Source organism: Ptiloglossa arizonensis, chromosome 9 (genome assembly GCF_051014685.1).
Source record: "Ptiloglossa arizonensis isolate GNS036 chromosome 9, iyPtiAriz1_principal, whole genome shotgun sequence".
Taxonomy (NCBI): Eukaryota; Metazoa; Arthropoda; class Insecta; order Hymenoptera; family Colletidae; genus Ptiloglossa; species Ptiloglossa arizonensis.
The window spans coordinates 19,473,404-19,493,107 of record NC_135056.1 but is presented as its reverse complement, the minus strand read 5'-3'; the positions used below and the strand labels follow the sequence as shown (position 1 = coordinate 19,493,107).

Genomic DNA, 19,704 nt, shown 5'->3' with positions numbered 1-19,704 from the left:
TTTGGAACAAGATGAAATATTTTGGACTCTAATAGTACGTTCATACGGGGTGAAATGCACATACTGGAAGTATTGATATAAAAATATTTGCAATAGTAAATACAAATCATTAATACTGCTATATGTTTTTATAATGCAAAATATCTATTAACCAGAAAACGAAATTTTAAGCAATTTTGGCTTTTAGTTAAAAAAAAAGAAGAATTGTATCGACTAGTTATATTTTTCGCGAGTATTAAACAACGTTTTTGAAAGAGTACTAACATAGACTACGCTTTCACGGTTCGATTTATGCCCAAGTTATGACATTGATGTAACAGTTATTAAAGTTAGATACCATGTAAACGCTGTTTTAAGACAAAGTTACTATATCCACAGACGAGATATAGAATAGATGTTTCGAATTTACCGACCTCGTAAAATACCAGTGGTTTTAAAGCGACGTCTTCGTTTCAGAACGGTGATTCTGAGAACTGTATTCAATCGAAGTCGGTAAAGGTGGTAAACGTAGGACGCTCGTCCCTGTATATCGTTTATGGTACTATCAAACCTATCGATCCCTGAAAATATTGCAAGTATTTAACATTCTCACAGTTTGATGCGACAACAGATGGAACTTGAACCTTATTAGCTCCACGAAACTAAGAATATTTTCACAGTTACAACTGTAGCTCTAGCAGCTTACTAAAAGTTTCCACGTTTCATTTGTTCTAAAATCCTACCTTACGGTATCTTATATTTTAAAACAGGAACGTTCAAACAACACTTGAAATTTTGATATCTCTTTCTTTGTCGCATAATTTCCGATCGTATAAAGGGAGAGTAAAAGAAAATAAAAATACTCGAAGTTTCACAGATGCTTACATTTTACGCAACTTTTCGGGGTGGAATTTTTTCACGTATCTTGAGAAATTATTCCAAACTCGTAGTCGATCGGCTCAATATTTATCGAGTACGACAAAATTGGGAAAGATGCAACGAGAACCTTACAGATGGCCCTAGAGTTAGTGTCGATTCCTCTTAACGAACCCGATCGAAACGAAAGACGATCAACGTTTCCGAAACAAGTGCCTCGTTTCTTTCCCGCACCTCACCGCAACTTTACAAACATTTTTCCTCGAATCGAACCCACTGGAGGACAACAACCGATCGTTCGGACCAGTTACACGGCCGGTTACTTGTTTATACAACAAGTAACAGAGGTAGGAACGAGGAACGTGCGAGCGAGCAAGAAGGAAGCGACTTGTTCGATAATTGCTCGCCAGAGTATGGATATTCGTACACGGTGGCCTTAAAACTAGCTTAAATCAAGCTCGAGTTGCAGATCCCATGGCGGAAACGATGTTTCCGTTTTACGTCATCGCGATGAACCTGAAACTAAGCTTATTCATAAAATTAAGTATACTTAGAAGCCGTAGGGATGCTCGCGCGAGAATTTCAGATTTCTCCTTTGACCAGTCAAACGCTACGCTCATTGCGATCGTCGTCGCTCGCTGTCTTCTTGGTCTACCAGACTCCCTACCGATCTATTCGTTCGATGTAACGTTTAACCAAGGAGTGGAAAAACGTTTACACGATGTTGCGTTCGTTGAAATTACCTAGCTAGAGAATCGTACCGATCTCGAGAAATAATTAGAGAATATTAGGTTCGGAAAGTGATTTCGTTTTCCAAAATGGAGAATGTATAATTTAATAAAATGTTTACACACTTTAAAGAAATTGTGTTTCATTTTCACCAGAAAAAATACGAAACGACTTTCCAAACAATTCGATAATAATAACAAGCGATTTTATCTTATTTTCTCTTCTATCGATGCCAATATACCGGTCAAAAGTTGAACAAATTCACGAACGGAGAAACTGGAAAATTTAAAGACAATTCGTAACGATCGTAGGACTTTTATTTCTTTAAACGGAACGTTTAATAAATTCGTAGTTTAGTTGCCGCGCGATACAAAGCATCCATCCTACTTACGCAAATACAAACTGCGGCTGGCTATACGAGCGCCCGTAATTAGTAACAACCGGAACTTTAGTTTCGCGATTCGTTACCTACATCGGACAGCGATAAATTTAATAAATAAAGTTCTCGTTAATTTTAATCGCGTTGTTCGACGTCGGTCTACCGTCCAATTAATTAGAAAAACCCGAGCGAACATCGGCACGCAAAGCGCGATACAATATCGACGCATTGCCCCGATAATCTCCTCGGATAACAGACACTTTGGTGTCAGTTATCCGAACCTGCCGAACGGATCGTCAGCATAATCGAGAACGATCCTCGGCCACCCTGGCGATGGTCCCGAGGTCCGATCGTTGTATTACTTATACAACGATAACGTTTCACGATTTCGTGCGCGTAAAATCGGAACAAATTTTTCAGTTTTCCCCCGTGTTCAGTTTCCGCAACCTTCCGTGCAGTTTCGTTCGTTCGTATTTTTAAAGATCGTTTCACGATACGTCTACCTTGCGACGATATCGAGCAAATTTTTAGATTCGATCGACACGTTGGTTCGTCGAAACGATCGTCGTTCGAGGAAAAAAAGGGAAGCAATGGTAACGGATCGACGCAATGGGCGATAGAATTTCTCGTGGTCGAATTTCGAGTAGCAGCCATCGTTTTTTTTTTCGTTTGTTCCCCGCGTCGGTGTCCGCGTAGCATCGAGTTCGAGAAACGATCGGAGCGCGCTCGAGGCCGATGGAAAGAAAAGTTCGTTTCAGCGGCGCGTTGGATCGCGCGAGCGATCGAATGTCGTCTCTCTTTCGCGATAGAGAAACGGGTCGTCGATCCGAGACGTCGGCCCGTTTAAGCTCAGTCGACGATCCAGGCCCACGGTATTACCGTTTCTCCATCTGGCTCGGCTGCGCCCGTACGGTCGCCAAGTTCTCCTTTCTTCGCCGTACGATCGAGGAACGAAACCGAGAGAAAGAAATTCTGTCTGCTCGAGATAAAGAAACGCGCCGGTTCCTCGGACGTACGTTCGTCCAGCATCGTTCGTAAATCTTCGGTCCCACGAGACGTGCCGGTTGGCTGCAATTCCAAGCGTCGATTAAGTTCCAACGCGTTGCTATCATCGAATGCGATCATCGCGAACCGAGACCAACCGCTCGCCTCTGTCCTGTCACCTACACCCTTTATCGCGTTTCCGGGCAGTATTATGTCTAGGGCGGTTCGCGCGAGATGTAAACAAATACTCGGTATCTCGAACTGTCATCAGCCACTTCGGTCAGTCGTGTTGTGGGAGTCAGATACGCGGTCCCAGGGACTCGGTTCGTGGCTCGAAACGACCGGTACGAAAACTCTCCCTAGGAAAGTACCACGTTCGCCGAGCGAATCGCGCGCGGCTCGGTTCTACGATCGCGGGGGATCCACCGTTGCGATTTACACGATCTCGAGGGATCCTATTTGCGGGTGAAACGGTGGCACGGAAGATCCACGGTCCCTGTTTGCTGCCGCCGGTCCCCGGAATCGGGACCAGATCGCGCGTCACGCCATCGGTAAGCCGAGTATAATACCTTTGCTATACGAGATTTAAAGTATTATGCTCCGTTTAACGACGGCGCGGCGCGGGACGAGCATCGATCGCTGCCCCGACTTCGGACACGATGATGATCACGCTCCACGATCATCGCTACTCTCGTCGTTCCGAGACCAACTGACTTTCGCGATTCCCATATTCTAGCATAATATTGCCGAGTAACGCGATGGCATTATGCTAAAAATATGTGGTATCGTAAGCTCGTTCGGTCCTCGATACGTCTTCGAATTCACCAAGCGAGAAGCGGACCTCTTCGCGCGCCACGTTCGAGAAATGGATAAACACGCGCCGTACGGAGACGATCTTTTTTACGGAAGCTCGTCGATAAGGTTATCGTTTCGTTCTCGATCCGATTCTTTTTTTATCGTATTCGACAACCGCGCAGCGAGAGATTCGCTCGCAGACGCGTCTCGAGATCGGAACGCGGATCGACGAGACACAAGTGTTCGAAGAAAAATGCGCGTGGCAGTGGTGGGCGCCGGTATAATCGGCACGACGACCGCGTATGCCGTGAAAACTGCTTTCCCGGGATACCAGGTGCACGTGTACGCGGAGGAGTTCACCCCGGATACCACCGGTGACGGAAGTGCCGGTCTATGGAGCCCCTACCTCGTCGGGGACACGCCTCGCGAGAAAATTCTGTAAGTATTCGTATCTGAAATAGCGATTCGCGCGCTGAACGCTTCGTCGAACCGACTCGCTGAGATTTCTCGTGATTCGTCTCGACGGCGAACGAAATTCCTTTTTCCGTTTCTCGTATATATGCGCTCCGTGCTCGTGGAAACGATCGATAACGCGAACGATAATCCATACCTCTTGTTTTATCTTAAACCGCTTCCGACGCGCCTGCTTATCTAAAAATTACTCGCACGTGTTGCGGTTTCGTTGCGTGCTCGTTGCCCACTACGCGTCCGAATGTTATTTAAAGTTAATACAAACACGCTTATCGCGTTTATAATAATAGCCGAATGTTGGCGATGCGCAAGGGGAGTTGTACTCGATCGATCGTTCAACGATGCAACGCGAAAGAAGCTCCGCTGGAACGGTCGGTATCGACGGAATGAAACAATAAGCATTTATCCGGAGCTTGTAGATCGAACATTTCAATTGGAATTATAAAATGAAATATTTCGCGAATAAAAATGTCACCGATCCATCGAACGAATCGCTGTACCCCGATTTTATTCGACTCGAATTTTTCCTGACTTATGGAAAATAAGTTCGTATCCCCTATCGGGGATTAAAGTGTTCGATGTTAACGAAAAACGGAGAAAAAGAAGCGATAGAATGTTTTCTAGCGACACGTTCGTTTCGCGATACGCGTCGACAGAGTATGGGCCGGTGTCACGCATCGCTGGCTGGAGAAATTTTGGAAAGAGGGTCTTTCCTCGGAAACTGGAGTTTCCTTGTTGCCGGTGTATCGCGTTACCAGCGATCCTCGTGGCTGTTCCGATTGTAGTTGGACCAAGTTGGTGTACGGTGCTCACAGGTTGACGCCGAAGGAATTGGAAAAACTGAACGAGGAGCAACTGTCGAACTACAAGTACGATGTTAAGTGGTAGAATTAATCGTCTGGAACGAAACTTCGAAGAATCGAGAACACACGGTCGGTCGCGAATGTCGACGTATATCGTATAAATTATGGTACGATGGACGAAAGAAAAGTCTCCCTAATCTTACGTGTATAGACTCTTTCGCTGCTCCAAGTTGAACATATTTCGAAAGAGATATATAACAGATGTATTAAGTTTAAAGCGTTCTTCGGTTCGTTCAAAGTCTTTGGATCGAACGCGGCTAGAATGTACGTAACCCGTGTTTCGTAACTTTGTAATGCAATGGGAGTACGAGAACGTTCGAACGCATCGATTGCGACAGATTTAAAAATTGTCCGTATCGGGACAATTACTTGGCCAGAGTACTTGAGCTCGATTGTATCGGATGGATGTACGCGACCGACCGTGATTCGCGAGATTCGATTTCGATTGAAAGAACGAATTGCGAATAAAGTCGATTTTAGGGACGGTTGGATGTTCGTGACGTACACCGGGGAGTCCGTTCGTCTGTTGCCGTGGTTAACGGACAAATTTCTCGCGATGGGCGGCGCGGTCCGTAAAAGGAAGGTCCACTCGTTGCACGAATTGATCGACGACGGCTACGATTTAATAATAAATTGCAGCGGCCTCGGTGCGCGTGAACTCGCTGACGATAACTCGGTTACGCCTATCAGGGGTCAAGTCGCCAGGGTTGGTAATCGCGCAAAACGAGGCGTTGTTACGTGAACTTTCATCGTCTTGTTTCGTTTAAGGTGGCGGCATCTTGGGCGATGCACGGGTATCTGGTGGACGACGAGGACTCCAACTACATCATTCCGAAGTAACCGAGGAAACTTTCGAACGATACGCACTCTGGTCCGGAGGGTTCGACGAGTTCATTTTGCGATACATTCGAAACTGAACTTTTCTTACGTTCGACGGTGTTTCTTTCCGCTTAATTCGCAAAGGTAGCCTCGAAAATGCCCGTCCGGACCGGAGTATCCCCTGGATCGCGGAAACGATCGTTTATTCCTTCTTTCGTATTCTTGTTAGCATGGAGAGCACGATACTGGGTGGCACTCACCAAGAGGACAATTACGATCGCGTTCCGCGGAAGGAGGATTCCAAGTTCATTTACAACGGATGTTATCGAATGATGCCCTCGCTGGAGGTACGATTCAACGTTACGAGAATTCAACGAGGTCTAAAATTCACGGTTGATTTCCATTGATCGTTTGTTTAAAGAAAGCCACGGTGTCGAAAGAGTGGGTCGGTCTTCGACCCGGAAGACCCACCGTTCGTCTCGAAGCCGAGGCCCTCTGGTCCGCTCGGGGCAAAGAATACACGGTATCGGCAAAACGATTCTCGGTGCGCGTGGATCGCGATAATTGATCGATGTACCGTTTCGCAGGTGATACACAATTACGGACACGGCGGTAGCGGCGTGACGCTGAGCTGGGGCTGCGCTTTGGAGGTGGTGGCGATTATGCGGGAGACGCGGGGATTCCACTCGAATTTGTAAAACTTTTCACTGAGAATAAAGAGCGTAACCCGTGAACGTGTCGCGTTTATACTACTTTCGTCGGTTGACACCGCGTAGTAGCTTTCGTGATGCTCTCTACGAACTGCACGAACAGTTTTGCATAGCATCGTCGAGGCTGTAATTAAAGCGACGTAGCGAGTTTCCAGCTGCGTTTTACGCCGACTGTGCCGCAGTGGTATCGACATAAGCCGCGTCGTCGCACGCTTACTTGGCCGCGAGCCCCTCGAACCAGGGGCCGAAGTTCGATTCGAGATCGAATGAAAACGAATTTCGCGAAGATAGAACGATTCGATCGGTTAGGAACCGTGTCGGTGAGAAGACGAGGGTACCGCTCGGGTTCGCGTTCCTCGCGTAGGTCCGATTCGATTGATTCGGGATTTTCGATCGTTTCTCTTCCCTCGCGAAATGGAAAAACAATCGAGGAGCGGGGCGATGACGCGACGAACAATTTCGGAAAAGACGGAAAGTGAATAATAGTACCAGACTTTCGGGTTTTCGCGTGCCGCGATAAATTGACCGCAGTCCGATCGCTCGTTTCGTTCAGGGAATCATCGTGTTTTCGTTTCCAATCGACGTGACGCTACCGCGTCGTTCGCGGTGAAAAGTAATTTTCGGATCGAGGTATAATGCGTCCAGCTTTCGACTCGGGATAATATTGACGCGAGGCGACGACAGATCGTTGAAAATAATGCGATACGCCGGTCATGAACGGCGTCGAGCGCAACAACAAACGTACTTTGATGACAGTGCGCGAATCCGAAGTGGTTGACACGAAGCAGAGCTCCACGGTGAACGACGAGATCACGAACAATGAGTCCGACTCCAGCAACGAGGCGCGATCTTGCAAAATCTTTTATCGAAACCGATGTAAGAAATTTGTCGTAGCCGAGACCACCGCGGCCCTCCCGTTTCCCGAAACGAACAAAGGTGAACCGATCGCCTCCTCTAAACGTCTCACCGAGAAGAGGGACGACAAAGGTATCGTGTTGTTTCTAACCTAGCGCGTCGTCGATCTTTCGGGGATGGAAATTCCACGTTTCGTCGTATCGCGATAGCCGAATTTCCGTCGCGTATTCTTTAACCGAAAGGAGAATGATCTCGGGAGGCATTCGTTCGACAGCGGACCATTCGCTCGCCGACACCGACGCAGAATCGCGGAAGGAGAACGTGGACGGATCGTCCGCCAAGACCAAGAAGAAAAAGAAACGAAGGTAACGTAGAATCTTCCTTCTCGAGAGGTTCGCCCGTGTCGCGTATCTCTTTTCTTTTTTCTTTTACGTATTTTCTCTTTGGTTCAAAAGGTATTTGACGATATGCACGACCAATTGCAAGTACGACGCGGTGAGACGGGTGGCGGCCCATTTCGGGATGAAGGAGGTCACCGAGGACAGCAGCTGGAACCTCTATTGGACGGACCTTAGCGTGAGCGTGGAACGAGCAAAGGACATGAAGAGATACCAAAAGGTGAACCACTTTCCCGGGATGACCGAGATCTGCAGGAAGGATCTGCTCGCGCGCAACTTGAATCGCATGCTGAAACTCTACCCGAAGGATTACAATTTCTTCCCGAAGACCTGGTGTTTCCCCGCGGAGTAAGAAAACCACGTTTCCTCGAATCGATACTTTCCCAATGAACCGTTTCATCGTGACGTTTTCCAGCCACGGAGAGGCGATGGCTTACGCGAAACAGAAACGCTCGAAAACGTTCATCGTCAAGCCCGACACCGGGTGTCAAGGTCGCGGGATTTACCTGACGAGGAACTTGAAGGACGTCAGGCCCAACGAGCGTATGATCTGTCAAGTGTACGTGGCCAGGGTATGGAGCTTTGAGCGACCTTTCGCGAGTACATTTTCTTTTTTTTTTTGCATTTTCGTTCGATAAATCGTTCCTACGCGGCATTTACAAATACCGCGCAATGTACACGCAGCCATTCCTGGTGGACGGTTACAAGTTCGATCTCCGCATCTACGCGTTGATCACCTCGTGCGACCCTCTCAGGGTTTACGTGTTCAACGACGGCCTCGTCAGGTAACGGTGGTCTTTCCCATTGGAATCTTTTCTTTTCTTTTCGTTCGGCATTCGCAAACGCATTTCACGGTTTCAGGTTCGCCACGAGTCGGTACAAGGAACCGACCGGCCACAACACGTCCAACGTGTTCATGCACCTGACGAACTACGCCGTGAACAAGCACAGTCGAATGTACGTTATCGACGATGAGGTCGGCAGCAAAAGGTGAGCGACTAGTCGCGCGACAGGATCGTGTCACCGCGTTACCGTGCTAAACTTTTCGGTACAGGAAGATATCGACCCTGAACAAGTGGCTGGTAATGAAAAACATCGACGTGGACGAACTCTGGCGCAAGATCGACGAGATCATAATAAAAACGATCCTGGCGGGGTACCCCACGCTCAAGCACAGTTATCACACGTGTTTCCCCATGCACGACAAAACGTACGCGTGTTTCGAGTTGCTCGGCTTCGACGTGCTGATCGATTGGAAGTTAAAGCCGTACCTTCTGGAGGTAACGTCATCGTCGACGACGATTAATCGAATTAGGTACACGGTAAAACGTAATTAACGGCTAAGGGAAACACGGTGCCCGTCGGAATTCAATTAATCTTTATCGTTCCGAAGATAACTTCGAAACAGAAATCGAAAATGTTCGAGATTAAAACAGTGTACGTTTCTCGAACGACACGAACGACTCGTTTACACCTTAGGTTAACCATTCGCCGAGCTTTCACACGGACGCGCAAATCGACAAGGATATAAAGGAGGGTTTGCTGATGGACACCTTCGAGATGTTGAATTTGCAACAGTGCGACAAGAAGAGGATCATCGAGGAGGACAGGAAACGAGTCAGGGACCGATTGCTTCAAGGTGTAACCTCTAAGGATGGCAGGTAAATAACGGATTAAGGATGTTTCCGACAAGGAACCGATTCAAAGTTTCCCTTTCGATCAAGTTCGAACGATTCGACGACCGGAGCGACGAAACTCGACAAACCGGAGGAGGATTATCTTCAGAAACAATTTAAATGGGAGGATGATCACGCGGGCAATTTCCGTAGAATCTATCCGTGCAACGATAACGAAAAGTATCAACCGTTCTTCAAGCAGAACAGTACTTCCGTGTTCCAAGACACGGTGGCGTCGAGGGCACGGGAGGAAGCTTCCAGGATGCAAAAGGAGACCGAGGTGCGTATTCCGTGTCGAGTGTGCTGACGTATCGATTCGAGAGCTCGTTCGTTTAAGAAAAGCTTCTTCGATTCCCCGCGAAGTTCAGCGTGCTCATTGGATGTCCATTTATCACGGTTTGGACTCGTTGTATTCGAAAATACAATAAAATTATCGCGTTCGCACAGGATTCTGAATCCTACCGCTCTTAGCACCGAGAACATTCTTTAAAAAGTAAACGAATGTAATTGTCTCGGACAAGGCATCCAACTTTGTTTTAACGTACTTTTGGAACTATATGATAATATATAACACCTGAAAACTTTTCAATCGTATCAGAAATAGTTCCCGCAACCTCTAGAAACTGTCTACCCTCCGCGGTTTGTTCCGTGGTACATCCTGAAAAATTCGTGGCAAAGACGGTTTAATTTACAGACGAAAATCAAGGAACTGGGTATCAAGAAGATCGTCGCTAAATGGAGCGACTCGAAATTACACCCGGAGAGCCCGAATCTTGCGCGCAAGTCGACGACACCCGGTCACCAGGAGAGGACCAAGTCCGTGATCGCGCGAAAGAAACGTTCATCCTCCACGAACGTCAGTTGCACCAGGGTAATGAAATCGTAGCGCGATCGCGATCGTTATCGGAACGATCGATACCCGATTATCATTTCAGGCAAAGATTTCCGCGATTCCCGTGGCGAACACTTTACCCTCGTTCGAGCCGGAGATCATCTCCGAGTCCGAGGAAAGGGAGCGCGTGACGGCGTTGGCGCAACGGGACTTCCTGATCAAGAGTTACGGGATATTGAAACAGATCTACATGGCGATGAAGCGAAACGGAACGCTGCGCGCCATCGACGAGAAGAAGTACGGGTTCTACGGAAGGGCTGGATACGCGGAGAACACGCCGAAGACCGCGAGCTGCGTTCACAAGTACCAACGTCGTAACCAAGCGTTGGAACTGGATCATTTGTCGCAGTATTGCCTCAAAGCAAGTAAAAGCAAGCTCGATATCACGCGGCGAGCTCGATCGTAGAACCTCGCGATTAAACGTGCATCTTTTCTCCTTTTCTTTCAGCAGGGTAAAGTAGCGGAGAACGACTTCGCGATTACAAACTCGAGAAAGAGAAATCGCGGATAGAGCGTGGCGGGTCACGCTGCCTATTCTTTTTTCTTTTTCTTTTTTTTAACGCGCGAGCGAGGTGAACGCGGAAAACATAATAAACGAGTCTTCGACGTGTTACAGATTTCAAAGTGACGTGTAACGAGGCACCGGTGTACGTTCGACCGAAGATACCGCGGAAATTTATGATGTACGAGTTGAATTCGAACGATCGTGGCGGACGAATCACCAAGGCCCACGTAGCTCGTACTATGTCGAACATCGTGCGTCTTCGTACCCTCGAGAAACGGAGGGCGTTCAATTTGTCGAAATTTTAGCTGTCGGGCTTCACGAGCGAAAAAGAAAAAAGAAACGTAACGCGACGAAGGAGATTTTTAATTAAGCGACCTCCTCCTCTTACACTCCATAGCGAAACTAACAGTAACCGTGCGCAACTTTGAAAATCATCGCAGTCGTTTAGTGATCGGGGATAGTTTCTCCAAGCAGCGTCCACGGTTCGAATGCCCGAACGCTTCTGTGTTAATATTAAATGTACAAGACTGTTCGACGCGTTGAACTTGGTTCGATGAAACGTTTACCGAGGAAAAATAAATAGTTTGTACAAATGTTCTGGCTTTGCTGCGCCATCGCGTCGAATTGATAGACCGGTAGGGAAGATGTCCCGTCTTTCGACGATCGGATGTTGTTTCGCAAGGTACACACAAGAACAATATAAAAACCAACATGGTATGGATTTGTTATTTAAAGTGCCATATAAATATGTACAATGAGTGAACATGTACACGCCGCAGAAAAACGAGAATAATTCTGCACGCATCGATTGCGTACCGAAATGGTGAGATACGCACGCCGATCTGCAATATGTGTAACAAATTTTCATCCCTGAATGTATATACATATATTACATACGTATATATGTATGTATATATATTCAGTAATTCACACGATAGAAAATAATCTATGAACACTTCGTCTTGTATACTTCTCGATAATGACACCGCGTTCGCATTGTTTTCACTACCAGCGAGCTGGTATCGATTCGTGTGTTCGCGAGCTTCGTTTTCCTTTTTAACTCTCCGATTAATTTAATCAGCGTCTTCGTGGGAGGGACGCCGACGCGTTGGAAATCGACAATCGAGAAATCGCGGCACGTTAATCGAATGCTCGAACAATATCCTGAAGCGTTAAAATTAATAATGAATATAAGTCAGTTGCCAGTAACAAACGTCGATCTCGTACAAAGTAATGATACAACGACGACGGACGACGACGACGATGACGACGACGACGACGACGATGATAATAATAATAATAATAATAATAATATTAATAATATTAATAATAATAATAATAATAGTAACGATAGTAATAAAGCAATGCATACAAATCGCGCGTTGGGCGTCTCAAGTTTTCCTCGAACCTCGAATCGTAACCGAATTCTTAATTTAGATACAAATGGCTACCGTTGAGGAGGGAGAAGATGTGGAAAACCATTTACGTTGCAAAGCTGCTCTTTGCCGCCGCTGTCGCGTGTATCAAGGTAGAAACAAAAACTAGCGCGTTACCTATTCATGAATACGACAGAAAGGATATTTACAAGTCGTACGGTAATGGTTCGTGACACACTGTGTCGTTATACGTGCATATTGCGCCGTTGCGTCGAGTTCCTTGCAAAGATGCAAAAGACTTATGCACATACATAGAGACAAGATTCGCTAGCAGTCGTGACAGTTCTACGATCGTACAGGCTATTTAAGAGGGGAACGAGAGAACCGAACATCCGGACACTCATCTCAGCATCGCGATGAGATTTTTTTTTTTCATTTTTGCGACATCGTTGATACAATAGGGAGAGCTTCGTCGGTGCTTTCCCTGCGAACGAAAATGGCTGAAAGACGATGAGGTGACTGAATTTGAAGGTGACAATGAGACAAAGTTTCGGACACATATCAAATGCATTTGCTTCGAAACAAATTGTACAGGGATTAAGCTATACTGTTAAACGCAATATGTAAAAGGATCTTTTTTTTTTCTTTCCGTCTGTAAGGAGAACGAGCCGTAGCGTTTCTTTTTTTTTTTTTTTTTAAGCATGCGTCGCGTCTGGTAAACACATCAAGATTTCGTTCGTAAACGGTACACGTTGTACGCGTGAACTTTGAAAAAGTAGACGCTATTAATAACTACTTAAATTACGATTCGTTCGTTTGTACTAGAAAACGCTTATCCGCGACCATTCGAGTCTCTAGCATCGTTCCGGGTGTACACACCCCGTGGCCACCCTCCGTGCCGAATAACATTTTCCTTCGCGTATTCTTTTCGTTTTCTTTTTTGCTTAATCCCTTGCATTCTCATGTACATAATTTTTGCGTAGTAGAGGAAAAAAAAAAGAAAGAAAGCAACGTTAACTTCCAGCATGACCTTTCTCCCACACGACAATGACAAAACATAGAACGAAGATACGCAAAGATGGTACTCTATTCGTTGTAATACTAATATGAGCATTATGTAGTTATAGAATCCTGTGTTTATGTTACGCGCGTGTAATATTCGTTAAAAAAGATTACAGTGAAACAAGCTTAAAGCGTGAATTACACGGAGAGAAACACCGAGCAGTGGGTCGCGGTAATAACTAGCTGGATCTGTCGCCGACAGGTGAAACTAGTTACAACCGAACTACACCGATGAGTTTGCGAAATCATTCTCCGTTTAATACAGGCGTCGAATAGTAAAATGATAACTAGCTATATTTCGTATATATAAAAAATTATACAATCCGTAGACTCCATTTAATTTTGCGTTTAGCTGCCGACGGAATATTAATTTTATCTCCCTTCCTCCGTTATTTTCTTTCGTCTACCGCGTTGATCGTTTTAAGTCGATAATACTCAGTTCTTTCGCCACCGACGCGAAAAGTCTGGCAAATGCGACGATTAAATTTGAACTCGATGAAAAAGGGCGTGTATGCGGATGTAACGTACGCGAGCGAGCGAGCGAGCGTGTGTGGGTGGGTGGGTGGTATGTGTGTGTGAGCGAGTGTGTGTGTACGTGTGCACAGAGATTTCGTTACTGTAACTAAATACGACACTCCATTCGGTATATTTACGAAGTATCTTGAGCTTAATTTATATTCGTACGAATCTGTTATCGTCGGGTTACGAGAAACACTATCGAGAAAAGACGGGCCTGGAAAAGATACAAGTGCACCGCCCGTTTTCGAAACCGCGCGTATCGCAACAATTCTTCGGTTCGTCTTGCGTTCGCAAGACTTTATTCCGCACGCTAGTTGGTTCGTAATGTAATCAGTGCGGCGCGTTTTCGGCATAAAATTGATCGTGAAAGTTTCACGTTTTCCGCGTCTCCACTCGCGAGAACGTAACCAGATTCCATTTATCGCGTGACTTTTATATATAATAAAGGACCCTGCAAATTATCAGTCAAACGAATTCCTGCTATATTTTGTTGTTGTCTGAATATACGGAGAACCATATACGAAGTTAAAAATTCGTTACTCGTGCGTGTCGAATTAGTTAACAGCATAAACCATGGCAAGAAACGATATACGAGCTTCGGTAAAAAAGAAAGCCGTCTCTTTTCCGCGTCCTTCCCTATCGCATCAGCCTTCGATCGATCTTCGCAAACAGATAGAAATATTTTTATACATGCTGTATTAAAACTTCTATTTACATTTTGAATATATTCTAAACTATAAGACTAACATATTTCGAAAGTATATAACTGACCATGGTTTATACCAAAATACTTGAAATATAAAAATACAAGAACTGCAGCACTTTCATTTGTAACATTTGGGAGCAAAAAACAACGTTCAAGGACATATCCTCGAGCATGACGGTTCTCGTTTACATAGATCTACACTTGGCTGATTTACTCAAACGTGTTTTTTGCAAACCCAAAATACTTCGATGATAATTTAATTATACGAAGAAGTGGGTTTAGGAATTTTCCGATGTTCCGACACTTGATGGTAGATATGAACATTTACAATAAAATATTGCGTTGTGAGAACGATTTACATTGTCTGAAATTCATATTACTTTGTTCTTAAATAGTTAGATGTGCATTCGCAATACCTTCTTTCAAAAGTACCACTTAGATCCTTTGGATTCCTTTAATCAACATGACGAGCCTGGTGACAAATGGTGACGACATAAATAAAAATTATTTATAAAATAATACACGTTGTTAATTACTTGTGGACATCAATTATAGTTTATCAGGAACGTTCACCCGAATCTAAACGAAACAAACAGAGCACATTCATTTCCCCTTCAATTACTGTGTATTTTCAGCAGCTTTTATCGTCAATCTTGTATATATTTTGTTTATTTTATACATACGATTATCTTTAAATTTCGAATTAAATGCAATTAGCAGTAAGAAACCGAACAGGGTTCTTCGACGTTTATATACTTTTTAACATCATTTCTTTTTTTTTTTTTAAGCATTTTCAGGTTTTTTTTTAAAAAACGTGTATGCCTCCTGGACTTATTTTTAATATGTTTGACTTTATAATGGCAACAGAAAACAAACCAGCAGCGATTTAAAAATTCTCAAGTTCAAGTCATAAATAAATTTTCAAACGGATAAATCCATTTGTCATGAACAGACTCAAAATTTAATTTAACTTTCGAACATATGTTGCTCCTGCCATCTCATTCATCGATACGGCTCATAATGATACCCTAATATTTCAACAAGTTAAACCTAAGATATTAACAAACAGCGCATGTTTATATTATATGCACGATTTCGCCCGTGCATTAGTGTATGCCGTACGTGTATACGTGTGTGCAATCGCACGCGCATATGTGCGTGTACAAGGTGTAAACGCTAACAAAGAGTCACTCGTGCGTCGCATATACGACGTGTCAAGAAGTGTTATGGTTTAAATTTAACCAAAGGTATGTTTTTCGATTGCAAGCACTTATCACACACCCATTCCGCGTAAACTTCTGCTGTTAGTAACTGATAAGCGGTTTCCGACAATCCTGTGCATCCCCTGGAATCAATTTTTTTTATGTACAGTAGTGATCGTGCATTATTTATACGATCGAGATACGGAAAAGAGTATAAGTTTCAACTTACCTGTGAAACCAGAAATTACAACCGGATTCGCAAAGAATTGCTTGATCGTTATCGTGCACTTCTTTGTGACACACTCCACAAGGATAAATGGGCGGAGCATTAGGATTTTGTGGATTAAATACCATTGGCTGATCCGGAGGATATATCTAAAATAACGTTACAACGGTGTCAACTTGTTTCTTACAAATATATTGGACAAAGTTATTGACGAAAAATCTAGCTACCTTTCCTGCAGAAACTGGCATTGGTTTTGGTCCCATTCCTGGTGGACCTTGAAAACCATGGGGTGGCATGGAACCCCCCATGTTAATGGGATGACCCATGGGTGGGCCACCACCCATATTACTAGACATTGTACCCATTGGACCACCCATATGGGTCATTTGATTATGATGACCGATACTCATATTAGACATATTATTCATCGGCGGTCCGCCCATGTTCATATTACTTATTTGATTAGGGCCACTCATATTCATATTATTGGATACCATAGAACTCATGGTTGTCATAGGTCCGTTCATGGGCCTACCTAAATTATTAAGATTATTCCCCATATGATTCGGATGTGGTTGAGATCCGTTGTGTCCCAATGGACTGTTTACGCTGTTCATAGACGGTCCGTTTAACGGACTGTTGGGTGGTATGTGGCTATTAATGTTATTCATATTCATCGGTCCGTTAGGCATATGATTGGACCCTCCCATTGTATTCATAGGAGATCCTAACGGACCACCCATAGGACTTCCCATACTGTGCCCCATGTTGTTCATCGGACTACCCATTGGACCGCTGTTCATGTTATTCATTGGACTACCCATAGGGGGGCCGCTAAGTTGAGAATTACCCATGTGACTCATGTTCATATGATTATTCATAGTATTCATCGGGCCGGGTGGCATATTCGGGCCCATGTTATTCATGGGACTCATTCCACCTATCGGTGCGTGATTCATAGGAGACATTGCCCCCATGTGATTCATGTGATTCGTCATGGGTGAGTTTCCCATTGGACTCATACTACCCATATTGTGAGGCATCATAGGACTCATTCCGCCTATAGAAGTTAACGGACTCATGCCTCTCATAGGTGGTCCAGCCATATGATGCGGGTGGTGTGGATGCATGTGAGGTGGTCCGCCGTGCATCATCGGAGTTTGGGTCGTTTGCGGCGGTGTATCGTCAAAAGGGTTACTCGCCACGATTGTATCTCCATAACCCGTTAAAGGTGGTGGTAATAAATCCTAAAAACATATTTTTCGTAAATATCGTGGAAAACGAAATTCGAAAATTTTTCTTAGAAATTAATCGAGATGGAATTAAAATAAGTAAACGTTACCTGCACTGTAGGAGGTTGTTGCGGAGGTGGCTGAGCAACGTTTGCATTTGTACGCCTTTTCTTTTTAGGATTGGCACCAGCAGGTGGTGGCGGTGGAGGATGAGGGTGAGCAGAAGCTTCCGGATGCGGGGCACTAGGTCCCATATTCACACCCATACCCATACCCCCCAAAGGCATCCTTGCAAAGGGTGGCATGCCTGCGATATTGTGGCTCATCTCCCTCGTTCGCTTCCCTTATTTTAACATGCCGTATCAGCACCACAATAGATTTAGGTGGCAAGTGTCTATCGTTGCTCCACTGTTAATCGCAGATAAAGAAATATATCGTTGAGTTACGTCGTTCGATAAGCATTTGTTCGTATATTTTTGGAAAGTTCAAAATATACCCGTCGCGTACCAAGAAATTACGTATGTACGCTCTAAAGGAATAGAGTAGACGGGATTATCGAAAAGTTGCGAAGCAAATACTCGAAAGGTACGAAAGATACGTATCGTTCGTACATTCCATTGTTATTATTATTTCCGACGGTGTATTTATAATCCTACATTTGCAATTGCATACACGTAAACGAGTGGGTACACGTTTAAAAGTTGCTATATTTGTATATGCAAATATAAATAAGAGATATTTCAGTGTGTCCTTACGAAATAACGATCGTTCGAATAAAAATAATGCACGATTCTGAATAACAGCACGTTCGAAGCGATAAAAGTAACGCAAAAAAAATAGGCAACCACTCGAAAAGAGAACAAAATAAAATCCACCGATGCCAGTTTCTCAAACCAACCTAACCTACACATTTTTCCAAACCATTTAGCTATGTTCGTCGGTACATAACAAGGGGTGTAAGATTTAAAATAAGCACGAGGTTGAAGGATAAAAACGATTCGTCTACTTACCAGCGCATTATAGTTGGCAAGATATCGATGTATACATGGCTTTCCCGTTTTTTCGGCAGGGACCAACACCATTGAATTGTGTCGTGCGCCTAGCTAGCTTTAACGGCTGGATCGACGCGATTCTTCGTTTCTCGCGTTTCCACTTCACCAGTCACATATTTTTCGGCGGCACGAACGTATTTCACATTCACGAACGCACGAAAAGAGCACGGTAAACACTGGCGAGATGTCAAAAGTATACGTAGCAAGGAAACGCACGCCAGTCTTTCAAGTCGCCATTGTCGCGTTACGCGTGTCCCTGTAGTTGTATTGTTCGCGTTAGGGTATTGCACGGTGCATCGTGCAGATGACGCTACCGTCTACATTCCTGGAACGTTCGAGCGACCGACACGTTAGGGCAGCTTCGTAGTACAGCGACGGTCGCTCGCATTTCTCTCGAGACATTTTATTGGTTATCGATATTGCGGCCTATAAATCACGTGCACGCACATAATAAAATTTCGATACAGTTTTTTTCGAAGAATTCCAATCTTAGCGGTATCGGAGTTGGTTCGTATCGTAACTACGTTCAACGAGACTGGTCGAAATATGTACGCACGTACACACACGTACGTAGAAAATTATTTTTACACGCACGCGATCGCAATTTATCGTATTGCGTGCACGTATGTTGCCCGATAACGCGAGGAATCGAGGGTGTTCGAAAAAGTTGTCGGTACGGTTAATTTCCAAGGAGAACGTTTTCCATTTGAAGCGAAAGTTAGACGACGGAACTTTGTCCAAGATAGAGCAGTTTAGTTTAGAACATACGTTACTTAGACGGGACTATTACGTGCGGCTGAAATTCTCTCGCGTTCTCTGTCTCCCTTTCGGCAGTTCCACGCGTTATATCTTCCATTCGCATTAAGATCCAGGAGTTGTCCCTGTAACCTCAGAGTAGGGTCTGTACACGTCACTTTAATTATTTGAGTTACATTAGCGAGTTAGCACGGTTTAACAACTGGAAAATGGGTTTCACGCAATATCTACCGGGGACAGTTCCCTCGCAGCTACTGGTAATATAGTTCGCGGAACTAGGATTTAGCTGTTTTATCTTTTACGAGTTTTATTTCGATAGAAATTCACCGGGACAAAGGGACGCCGTCGACGAATCTACGTGCGATATATTGCATACGTGCGAGCGGACCGTTCGGTTCGCTGGACGGATAAAGTCGCAAAGTCGTTCGTAGCCGGGGAAAAGTAAAACTGGACGATCGATCGTAGTCGAAAACGATTTCCGCTCGTATTTCGAAAAATGTTCACCCGTTGCTCGAGGCAGTCGGGAGAAGATGTAATATTCACGACACTCGTATACGGAGAAGCGAAAATTTGGAACATTCGGTACAGTTTCCTGGACATGGTCGACGAAACGCCTGCAGCTTCATCGATTCCAATTAGTCG

At 44.8% G+C, this 19,704-nt stretch overlaps 3 protein-coding genes and 1 long non-coding RNA gene across 5 annotated transcripts; 3 read left to right on the top strand and 1 right to left on the bottom strand.

Annotated features, from left to right (window-relative positions):
• Positions 1–3,925: 3,925 nt before the first annotated feature.
• Positions 3,926–6,629, top strand: LOC143151481 (D-aspartate oxidase-like). The gene is made up of 7 exons (XM_076320628.1): positions 3,926–4,180; positions 4,870–5,082; positions 5,557–5,782; positions 5,845–5,912; positions 6,125–6,242; positions 6,317–6,418; positions 6,483–6,629. Exons 1-7 carry the CDS (start codon positions 3,996–3,998, stop codon positions 6,591–6,593), a joined length of 1,023 nt encoding a protein of 340 aa, XP_076176743.1. The 5' UTR covers positions 3,926–3,995; the 3' UTR covers positions 6,594–6,629.
• Positions 6,630–6,778: 149 nt separating this feature from the next.
• Positions 6,779–12,201, top strand: LOC143151478 (tubulin polyglutamylase TTLL13-like). 2 transcript variants are annotated; one of them, XM_076320623.1, is made up of 12 exons: positions 6,779–7,592; positions 7,735–7,825; positions 7,916–8,206; positions 8,274–8,430; positions 8,543–8,643; positions 8,720–8,848; positions 8,913–9,138; positions 9,338–9,519; positions 9,583–9,814; positions 10,229–10,405; positions 10,470–10,791; positions 11,043–12,201. In XM_076320623.1, the coding sequence occupies exons 1-12, from the start codon at positions 7,319–7,321 to the stop codon at positions 11,234–11,236; spliced, it is 2,376 nt and encodes a 791-aa protein (XP_076176738.1). In that variant the 5' UTR covers positions 6,779–7,318; the 3' UTR covers positions 11,237–12,201. The 2 variants fall into 2 exon arrangements, with proteins under 2 accessions (XP_076176738.1, XP_076176739.1); XM_076320624.1 differs by having other exon boundaries at positions 10,470–10,787; positions 11,043–11,197.
• Pygo (pygopus family PHD finger) lies at positions 11,639–18,559 on the bottom strand. Its single transcript, XM_076320625.1, has 5 exons — positions 18,265–18,559; positions 17,365–17,662; positions 16,250–17,269; positions 16,026–16,171; positions 11,639–15,939 (listed from the first exon to the last, which is right to left on the bottom strand). Exons 2-5 carry the CDS (start codon positions 17,578–17,580, stop codon positions 15,819–15,821), a joined length of 1,503 nt encoding a protein of 500 aa, XP_076176740.1. The 5' UTR covers positions 17,581–17,662; positions 18,265–18,559; the 3' UTR covers positions 11,639–15,818.
• A 636-nt stretch (positions 18,560–19,195) lies between these two features.
• LOC143151445 (uncharacterized) lies at positions 19,196–19,704 on the top strand. Its single transcript, XR_012993332.1, has 2 exons — positions 19,196–19,319; positions 19,382–19,704. It is a non-coding gene; the product is annotated as an uncharacterized LOC143151445 (long non-coding RNA).